The sequence below is a fragment of the Vanellus vanellus genome (assembly GCF_965231255.1).
Source record: "Vanellus vanellus genome assembly, contig: HAP1_SCAFFOLD_1326, whole genome shotgun sequence".
In the NCBI taxonomy this organism is placed as follows: Eukaryota; Metazoa; Chordata; class Aves; order Charadriiformes; family Charadriidae; genus Vanellus; species Vanellus vanellus.
In genome coordinates, this window is record NW_028127937.1 from 1 (window position 1) to 10817 (window position 10817).

General features: G+C 66.0%; 1 protein-coding gene across 1 annotated transcript; it reads right to left on the reverse strand.

Moving 5' to 3' along the window:
• Nucleotides 1–1121: 1121 nt before the first annotated feature.
• Nucleotides 1122–10815, reverse strand: PRODH2 (proline dehydrogenase 2; the record flags this gene model as incomplete). Its single annotated transcript, XM_082500679.1, has 10 exons — nucleotides 1122–1299; nucleotides 4301–4392; nucleotides 4506–4616; nucleotides 4706–4851; nucleotides 6589–6735; nucleotides 6815–6895; nucleotides 7026–7103; nucleotides 8489–8609; nucleotides 10365–10558; nucleotides 10651–10815. 10 exons carry the CDS (start codon nucleotides 10813–10815, stop codon nucleotides 1130–1132), a joined length of 1305 nt encoding a protein of 434 aa, XP_082356805.1. The 3' UTR covers nucleotides 1122–1129.
• Nucleotides 10816–10817: the final 2 nt, after the last annotated feature.

Consider the following 10817-nt stretch of genomic DNA (forward strand, 5'->3'; position numbering starts at 1 on the left):
GGTTCAGGGGATTTTGGGGGGGTTCGGGGGGTGGGGGGGTGTTTTTTGGGGGGGTTCAGGGCATTTTGGGGGTGTTGAGGGGGGGTGGGGGGGTGTTTTTTGGGGGGGGTCGGGATTTTGGGGGGGGTGGGGGGGTGTCAGGTTTTGGGGGGGTTCAGGGGATTTTGGGGGGGTGGGGGGGTGTCAGATTTTTGGGGGATTTCAGGACATTTTGGGGGGTGTCGGGGGGAGTGGGGGGATGATTTTTTGGGGGGGGTCAGGGCATTTTGGGGGGTGTGAGGGGGGTGGGGGGGTGTTTTTTGGGGGGGTTCAGGGCATTTTGGGGGGTGTGAGGGGGGGTGGGGGGGTGTCAGATTTTGGGGGGATTTCAGGACATTTTGGGGGTGTCGGGCGGGGGTGGGGGTGCGTTTTCGGGGCATTTTGAGGGGCTGCGGAGGGGGGGGAGGGGGAGCGTTGGGTGCAAGTGTGGGGGGTGCTGTGTTTCGGGGGGGGGGGTGCGGGGATTTTTGGGGGGTGGGGGGTGTCAGGTTTTGGGGGGGATTTCAGGACATTTTGGGGTGTGTCGGGGCGGGGGTGGGGGGGTGATTTTTTGGGGGGTTCAGGGCATTTTGGGGGGTGTGAGGGTGGTGGTGGGGTGTCAGGTTTTTGGGGGATTTCAGGACATTTTGGGGGGTGTCGGGGCGGGGGTGGGGGTGCGTTTTCGGGGCATTTTGAGGGGCTGCGGAGGGGGGGGAGGGGGAGCGTTGGGTGCAAGTGTGGGGGGTGCTGTGTTTCGGGGGGGGGGTGCGGGGATTTTTGGGGGGGTGGGGGGGTGTCAGGTTTTGGGGGGATTTCAGGACATTTTGGGGTGTGTCGGGGCGGGGGTGGGGGGGTGATTTTTTGGGGGGTTCAGGGCATTTTGGGGGGTGTGAGGGTGGTGGTGGGGTGTCAGGTTTTTGGGGGATTTCAGGACATTTTGGGGGGTGTCGGGGCGGGGGTGGGGGTGCGTTTTCGGGGCATTTTGAGGGGCTGCGGAGGGGGGGGGAGGGGGAGCGTTGGGTGCAAGTGTGGGGGGTGCTGTGTTTCGGGGGGGGGTGTGTGTGGGGATTTTTGGGGGGTGGGGGGGGGGATGTGGGGTGTCGTTCGCAGGTCAGGGGCGGCGCAGGAGGCGGCGGCGCAGCTCTCGGGCCAAGAGAAGCGCTTCTTTCCGGGCGCCCCCCAACGCCCCCCGATTTTCGGCCGCCCTCCGGGCCAGGTAGGGCAGCACCGCCTCCGCCGGGCCCCACGGCACCGACTTGTACACGGCGAAACCCGCCGCCCCTGCGCCCCACGCCCGGCCCCACGCCCCCCCGTCAGCGCCGGCGCCCCAAAAAGCGGGTGGGGGGGGGGGTTTGGGGTCCAAATGCGCTCGATTGGATGCAAAATCCCCCCAATGGGACCCAAAATTCTCCCCCGGGGGAGCCCAAAAACTGCCCGATTGGACCCAAAATTCCCTCAATTGGACCCAAAAACCGCCAGATTGGACCCAAAATCCCCCCGGGGGAGCCCAAAATCCGCCCAATGGGACCCAGAAGCCCCTCAATTGGACCCAAAATCCCCCCAATGGGACCCAAAATCCCCCCGGGGGAGCCCAAAATTCACCCAATGGGACCCAAAATCCCCTCAATTGGACCCAAAATCCCCCCAATGGGACCCAAAATTCTCCCCCGGGGGAGCCCAAAAACTGCCCGATTGGACCCAAAATCCCCCCAATGGGACCCAAAATCCCCTCAATTGGACCCAAAACCCGCCCGATTGGACCCCAAATCCCTCCGGGGGAGCCCAAAATTCACCCAATAGGACCCAAAATCCCCCCTGGGGAGCCCAAAATCCCCTCAATTAGACCCAAAATTCCCCCAATGGGACCCAGAAGCCCCTCAATTGGACCCAAAATCCCCCCAATGGGACCCCAAAATTCACCCAATGGGACCCAAAATCCCCTCAATTGGACCCAAAAACTGCCCGATTGGACCCCAAATCCCCCCGGGGGAGCCCAAAATTCACCCAATGGGACCCAAAATCCCCTCAATTGGGCCCAAAATTCCCCCAATGGGACCCAAAATCCCCTCAATTGGACCCAAAAACCACCCGATTGGACCCAAAATCCCCCCGGGGGAGCCCAAAATTCACCCAATGGGACCCAAAAACCGCCCGATTGGACCCCAAATTCCCCCGGGGGAGCCCAAAATCCCCTTAATTAGACCCAAAATTCCCCCAATGGGACCCAAAATCCCCTCAATTGGACCCAAAAACCACCCGATTGGACCCAAAATCCCCCCCGGGGACCCCAAAATTCACCCCATGGGACTCAAAATCCCCTCATTTGGACCCAAAATTCCCCCAATGGGACCCCAAAATTCACCCAATGGACCCAAAATCCCCTCAATTGGACCCAAAATCCCCCCAATGGGACCCAAAATCCCCCCCGGGGGAGCCCAAAAACTGCCCAATTGGACCCAAAATTCCCCCAATGGGACCCAAAATCCCCTCAATTGGACCCAAAAACCGCCCGATTGGACCCCAAATCCCCCTGGGGGACCCCAAAATCCCCCAATGGGACCCAAAATCCCCCCGGGGGAGCCCAAAAACTGCCCGATTGGACCCCAAATCCCCCCTGGGGAGCCCAAAATTCACCCAATGGGACCCAAAATCCCCTCAATTGGACCCAAAATCCCCCCAATGGGACCCAAAATTCTCCCCCGGGGGAGCCCAAAAACTGCCCGATTGGACCCAAAATTCCCCCAATGGGACCCAAAATCCCCTCAATTGGGCCCAAAATTCTCCCAATGGGACCCAAAATCCCCTCAATTGGACCCAAAAACCACCCGATTGGACCCAAAATCCCCCCCGGGGGACCCCAAAATTCACCCCATGGGACCCAAAATCCCCTCATTTGGACCCAAAATTCCCCCAATGGGACCCCAAAATTCACCCAATGGGACCCAAAATCCCCTCAATTGGACCCCAAATCCCCCCAATGGGACCCAAAATCCCCCCGGGGGAGCCCAAAATCCCCTCAATTGGACCCAAAATTCCCCCAATGGGACCCAAAATCCCCTCAATTGGACCCAAAATTCCCCCTGGGGGAGCCCCAAAACTGCCCGATTGGACCCCAAATCCCCCCGGGGGACCCCAAAATTCACCCAATGGGACCCAAAATCCGCCCAATGGGACCCAAAATCCCCCCGGGGGACCCCCAAATCCCCTCAATTAGACCCAAACCCCACTGGAGGACACCCCAAGACCCCTCCCCTCCCCGTGGCCACGCCCCCAGCCCCACCCTTCCTTTAGCCACGCCCCCAACCCCCCCAATCCCACTTTGGAGAAGGGGATCCCCCCAAAACCCCCCAACGGGAACCCCCAAATCCCCTCAATTAGACCCAAACCCCACTGGGGGACACCCCAAGACCCCGCCCCTCCCCGTGGCCACGCCCCCAGCCCCACCCTTCCCTTAGCCACGCCCCCAACCCCCCCCAATCCCACTTTGGAGAAGGGGATCCACCCCAAAACCCCCCCAACGGGGACCCCCAAATCCCCTCAATTAGACCCAAACCCCACCGGGGGTGACACCCCAAGACCCCGCCCCTCCCCGTGGCCACGCCCCCCGCCCCACCCTTCCCTTGGCCACGCCCCCAACCCCTCCGAATCCCACTTTGTAGGCGGGAGACACCCCCAAAACCCCCCAACGGGGACCCCCAACCCCCACTGGAGGACACCCCAAGACCCCGCCCCTCCCCTTGGCCACGCCCCCCGCCCCACCCTTCCCTTAGCCACGCCCCCAACCCCTCCGAATCCCACTTTGTAGGAGGGAGACACCCCCAAAACCCCCCAAGGGGGACCCCCAAACCCCACCGGGGGGACCCCAAACCCCACTGGAGGACACCCCAAGACCCCGCCCCTCCCCGTGGCCACGCCCCCCGCCCCACCCTTCCCTTAGCCACGCCCCCAACCCCCCCCAATCCCACTTTGGAGAAGGGGATCCCCCCAAACCCCCCCAACGGGGACCCCCAAATCCCCTCAATTAGACCCAAACCCCACCGGGGGTGACACCCCAAGACCCCGCCCTCCCCTTGGCCACGCCCCCAGCCCCACCCTTCCCTTAGCCCCGCCCCCAACCCCCCCCAATCCCACTTTGGATAAGGGGATCCACCCCAAAACTCCCCAACGGGGACCCCCAACCCCCACTGGAGGACACCCCAAGACCCCGCCCCCCTCCCCCCTCCCCGTGGCCACGCCCCCCGCCCCACCCTTCCCTTAGCCCCGCCCCCAGGCCCCGCCCTACCCAGCGCCAGGGAGAGGTGGTCGCCCATCCCCAACAACTGCCCGAAGCAGACGCCGCCGCCGTCCCCCCGGGGGATGCCCAACTCCTCCATCCTGCCCCCGCCCCCCCCCCACAGTGACGTCATCACCCCCCCCGCGGTGGGGAGGGCCACGCCCTAGGGCGGGGCTTGGGGTGGGGTTTGGGGGGGGGGGGCGGGGCTTCTCACCTACGGGCCGCCTGCAGCAGCGAGGCCTCGTTGTGAGTGGCCACCATCAGCGCCACTCCGCCCTCCCGCCGGGCCGCCATGGCCAAGGCCGCCTCCAGGCACTCCCCATAGCTGCCCCACGGCCCCGCCCCACACTTATGGGGCGGGCTATGGGGCAGGAAGGCCCCGCCTCCTCCCTCCCCGCCCGCCTCCTCCCTCACCTGCGATTGGTGGCTTCGAAGGAGGGTTGAAGGAGCTCCGGCCGAGGCTCCGCCTCCAGGTACGCCCCCCGCACCAGCTTCGCCCCGAACCGCGCCCCACGGCGCCACGCCCACGCCGCGTCCCCCTCCAGCCGGCCCCGCCCGTCCTGCTGGGGGGGGGGGGGGGAGGCCCCGCCCATGGTGTCACGCCCGGCACCACGCCCGCCCCACGGCACACGCCCCACGCGGTCACCGTTCTGCCCCACGTCTCCCCCCTCCTGCCCCACATCCCGCCCCACATCCCGCCCCACATCCCATATCCCACCCCACATCCTGCCCCACATCTTCACCCCACATCCTGCCCCACATCCCATATCCCACCCCACATCCTGCCCCACATCTTCACCCCACATCCCGCCCCACATCCCGCCCCACAATCCCCATCCCCACCCCACATCCACCCCACACCCCACCCCCACATCCCCACAGCTCCACCCCCACATCCTGCCCCACATCCCTCTGCCCCACAGCCCCACCCCACATCTCCACCCCAAATCCCCACCCCACATCCCCACCCCACATCCCTCTGCCCCACATCCCCATCTCTACTCCACATCCACCCCACACCCCACCCCCACAACCCCACCCCACATCCCACATCCACCCCACATCCCTCTGCCCCACATCTCTGCCCCACATCCTGCCCCACAATCCCCATCTCCACCCCACATCCACCCCACATCCCGCCCCACATCCCGCCCCACATCCTGCCCCACATCTTCACCGCACACCCCACCCCACATCCCTCTGCCCCACATCCCCACCCCACATCTTCACCCCCACATCCCGCCCCACATCCACCCCACACCCCACCCCCATATCCCACCCCAAATCCCCACCCCACATCCCGCCCCACATCCCTCTGCCCCACATCCCACCCCACCCCCATATCCCACCCCACATCTACACCCCACACCCCACACCCCACCCCACATCCCTCTGCCCCACATCCCACCCCACCCCCCACCCCCACATCCTGCTCCACATCCCCACCCCACGCCCCACCCCACATCCCTCTGCCCCACAGCCCCACCCCACATACCCACCCCCATATCCCACCCCCACCCCCCACCCCCACATCCTGCCCCACATCCCACAGCCCCACCCCACACCCCACCCCACATCCACCCCACACCCCACCCCAAATCCCCACCCCACCCCCCACCCCACATCCTTCTGCCCCACATCCGCCCCCCGCCCCCCACCCCCACATCCCCACCCCACATCCCCACCCCACACCCCACCCCCCACCCCACATCCCTCTGCCCCACAGCCCCACCCCACATACCCACCCCACCCCACATCCCTCTGCCCCACATCCCCATCTCCCCCCCACATCCCACCCCACCCCCCACCCCACCCCCATATCCCACCCCACAGCCCCACCCCAAATCCCCACCCCACATCCCCACCCCCACATCCCGCCCCACATCCACCCCACCCCCCACCCCACATCCCTCTGCCCCACATCCCCATCTCCCCTCCCCCGCCCCCCCACCCCACATCCCTCTGCCCCACATCCCACCCCACCCCCCACCCCACCCCACATCCACCCCACATCCCCACCCCACATCCCCACCCCACCCCCCACCCCACATCCCTCTGCCCCACATCCCACCCCACACCCCACCCCCATATCCCACCCCACATCTCCACCCCACACCCCACCCCACATCCCACCCCACATCCACCCCACATCCACCCCACATCTCCACCCCACATCCCCACCCCACGCCCCACCCCACATCCCTCTGCCCCACATCCCACCCCACATCCCCACCCCACCCCCCACCCCACCCCCCACCCCACACCCCTCTGCCCCACATCCCCGCCCCCCGCCTCACCCGCAGGTAGGCCTGGTAGGTGTTCCAGACCCACGGCGCCGCCCCGTTGTGCCGCCCCATCAGCGTCAGCGTCACCAGACTCAGCGCCGGGTTGAGGTCGCTCGTCTCCGCGTCCACCAGCAGCCGCACGCCCCGCCCCGCCGCGTGCTGAGCGCAGCCCTCTCATTGGCCGCCCCGCCACGCCCCGCCACGCCCCGCCCCGCCCCGCCCCGCCCCGCCGCCTTACCCCGGCGACGTCGTCCAACCGCCGCAGCGCGACCCCCAAGTGACGGTTCTCCTCCGGCGTCAGGTGGGGAAAGGCCGGCGCCTGCTGTGGGGGGGAGGGGGGGGGAGGGTTTTTGGGGGGTCCCCCCCCCCCCCTTTAATCGATTTTAGGGGTTTTTTGGGGGATGGGGGGGCGGGGCTTAGCGGGGCGGGGCCGGAGGGGGCGGGGTCACCTGGCCTTCCAAGATGGCCGCCAGGCGCTCCGGCGTCAGCTCCGGCGTGGGCTCGGCCAGCAGGCGCGACATCCTCTCCTGGGGGGCGGCGGGGGGAGATGTGGGGCTGCCCCACGGCGGGAGGTGGGGGGGGTGGGGGCGGAGATGTGGGGCAGAGGGATGTGGGGCGGAGATGGGTGGAGATGGGGATGTGGGGCGGAGATGTGGGGCGGAGGGATGTGAGGTGGAGATGGGCGGAGACGGATGTGGGGCGGAGATGTGGGGTGGGGATGGGGATGTGGGGCGGAGATGGGCAGAGATGGGGGTGTGGGGCGGAGCTGTGGGGCGGAGGGATGTGGGGTGGAGATGGGCAGAGATGTGGGGCGGAGATGGGGATGTGGGGTGGGGATGTGGGGTGGAGCTGTGGGGCGGAGGGATGTGGGGCAGAGATGTGGGGCGGAGATGTGGGGTGGAGATGGGGATGTGGGAAGGAGATGTGGGGGGGAGGTGGGGATGTGGGGCAGAGATGTGGGGTGGAGCTGTGGGGCAGAGGGATGTGGGGCGGAGATGGGTGGAGATGGGGATGTGGGGCGGAGATGTGGGGCGGAGGGATGTGAGGTGGAGATGGGCGGAGACGGATGTGGGGCGGAGATGGGGATGTGGGGCGGAGATGTGGGGTGGGGATGGGGATGTGGGGCGGAGATGGGCAGAGATGGGGGTGTGGGGCGGAGCTGTGGGGCAGAGGGATGTGGGGTGGAGATGGGCGGAGATGTGGGGCGGAGATGGGGATGTGGGGTGGGGATGTGGGGTGGAGCTGTGGGGCGGAGATGTGAGGTGGAGCTGTGGGGCAGAGGGATGTGGGGCAGAGATGTGGGGCGGAGATGGGTGGAGATGGGGTTGTGGGGCGGAGATGTGGGGTGGAGTTGGGGATGTGGGAAGGAGATGTGGGGGGGAGGTGGGGATGTGGGGCAGAGATGTGGGGCGGAGGGATGTGGGGTGGAGATGGGCAAAGATGTGGGGTGGAGATGTGGGGCAGAGGGATGTGGGGCGGAGATGTGGGGCGGAGTTGGGGGATGTGGGGCAGAGGAATATGGGGCGAAGATGGGCAGAGGTGGAGATGTGGGGCAGAGATGTGGGGTGGAGCTGTGGGGCAGAGGGATGTGGGGTGGAGATGTGGGGTGGAGATGTGGGGCAGAGGGTTGTGGGGCGGAGATGTGGGGTGGGGGGGATGTGGGGCAGAGATGGGGATGTGGGGCGGAGATGTGGGGCAGAGGGATGTGGGGCGGAGATGTGGGGCGGAGGGATGTGGGGCTGCCCCACAGCGGGGGGGGGGGGGTGAGGGGAAGGGGGGGATGTGGGGTGGAGGTGAAGGGAGGGACAGTGGGGCTGGGGGATGTGTGGGGTGGGAGGGGGGATGTGGGGCTGCCCCACGGCGCCGGGGGGTCGGGGGGTCGGGGCCGCCGTGGGGCTGCCCCCCAACTCACGCAGAGGCGGGCGCTCATCAGCGCCGTCACCTTCAGCTGCATCATGGGGTGGGGGCCGGTGGCGGCCGCCAGCCCCACACATTCCAGCGCCGCCCCACGGTTGGCCTCGTACCACTCCTCCCTGCCCCACGCGGAGGGGGAGGAGGGGGGCGGGAGCCCTTAAACCCCCGTTCTGCCCCATAGAAGTGGGGCGGGAGCCCTTAAACCCCCGTTCTGCCCCATAGAAGTGGGGCGGGAGCCCTTAAACCCCCGTTCTGCCCCATAGAAGTGGGGCAGGGCCCCTAAATCCCCCTCCTCACCCCATAGAAGTGGGGCAGAAGCCCTTAAACTCCTCGTTCTGCCCCATAGAAGTGGGGCAGGAGCCCTTAAATGCCCATTGTGCCCCATAGAAGTGGGGCAGGAGGCCTTAAATGCTTATTCTGCCCCATAGAAGTGGGGCGGGAGCCCTTAAACCCCCTTCTCACCCCATAGAAGTGGGGCAGGACCCCTTAAACTCCCCTTTCTGCCCCATAGAAGTGGGTCAGGAGCCCTTAAATGCCCATTGTGCCCCATAGAAGTGGGGCAGGAGGCCTTAAATGCTTATTCTGCCCCATAGAAGTGGGGCGGGAGCCCTTAAACCCCCTTCTCACCCCATAGCAGTGGGGCAGGAGCCCTAAATCCCCCTCCTCACCCCATAGAAGTGGGTCAGGACCCCTTAAACCCCCCATACTGCCCCATAGAAGTGGGGCGGGAGCCCTTAAACCCCCTCCCCGCCCCATAGAAGTGGGGTAGAAGCCCTTAAACTCCCCGTTCTGCCCCATAGAAGTGGGTCGGGACCCCTTAAACCCCTTCCTCACCCCATAGAAGTGGGGCAGGACCCCTTAAACTCCCCTTTCTGCCCCATAGAAGTGGGGTGGGAGCCCTTAAACCCCCTCCCCGCCCCATAGAAGTGGGGCAGAACCCCTTAAACGCCCATTCTGCCCCATAGAAGTGGGTCAGGACCCTTTAAACCTCCTCCTCACCCCATAGAAGTGGGGCAGAAGCCCTTAAACTTCCCGTTCTGCCCCATAGAAGTGGGTCAGGACCCCTTAAACCCTTTCCCCGCCCCATAGAAGTGGGGTAGAAGCCCTTAAACTCCCCATTCTGCCCCATAGAAGTGGGTCAGGGCCCCTAAATCCCCCTCCTCACCCCATAGAAGTGGGGCAGGACCCCTTAAGTCTCTCATTCTGCCCCATAGAAGTGGGGCAGAACCCCTTAAACTCCCCGTTCTGCCCCATAGAAGTGGGGCAGGACCCCCTAACCCCCCCTGCCCCCCCTCCTCACCCCATAGAAGTGGGGCAGGACCCCTTAAACCCCTTCCTCACCCCATAGCAGTGGGGCAGAACCCCTTAAACCCCCCATTCTGCCCCATAGAAGTGGGTCAGAACCCCTTAAACCCCCTCCTCACCCCATAGAAGTGGGGCAGGAACCCTTAAACCTCTCATTCTGCCCCATAGAAGTGGGGCAGGACCCCCTAACCCCCCCCGCCCCCCCTCCTCACCCCATAGAAGTGGGTCAGGACCCCTTAAACTCCCCGTTCTGCCCTATAGAAGTGGGGCAGAAGCCCTTAAACCCCCTTCTCACCCCATAGAAGTGGGTCAGGACCCCTTAAACTCCCCGTTCTGCCCCATAGAAGTGGGGCAGGACCCCCTAACCCCCTCTGCCCCCCCTCCTCACCCCATAGAAGTGGGGCAGAACCCCTTAAACTCCCCGTTCTGCCCCATAGAAGTGGGGCAGGAGCCCTAAATCCCCCTCCTCACCCCATAGAAGTGGGGCAGGACCCCTTAAACCCCCTCCCCGCCCCATAGCAGTGGCTCAGGACCCCTTTAACCCCCCCCCCCCATTCCGCCCCACATACCCGTCCTTCTCCTGCCCCACCTCCTCCTCGATGGGGACGGCCAACATGGGGCGCAGCCCCACGGCGCGCAGCCTTCGGGCCGTGGCCTCCACCTCGCCGTGGGTCGCGCCCCCCACGAACTGCCCGTAGAAGGTGGCCCGCAGCAGCGCGCCCCACAGCCGGGCCCCCAACACCCGCCGCGACGCCCGCAGGATCTATGGGGCAGAGGTAAGATTGAAACCCCCCACCACCACCACCACCACCGCCCCCTCTCTGCCCCACGGCGCCGCTTGTGGGTCGCGCTCACCCCGGCGGCGTTGCGCACCAGTGGGGCGACGGCGCAGAGGCGCAGCACCACCAGCGCCCGCACCAGTTCGCCCCACGGCTTCCCCCGAAAGGCCGCCCCGGCCCCGAAATCCAGGGGCGCCCCCCTCGCCGTGGGGCGCCCCACGGCGCCGCGTTCCTGCCCCATGG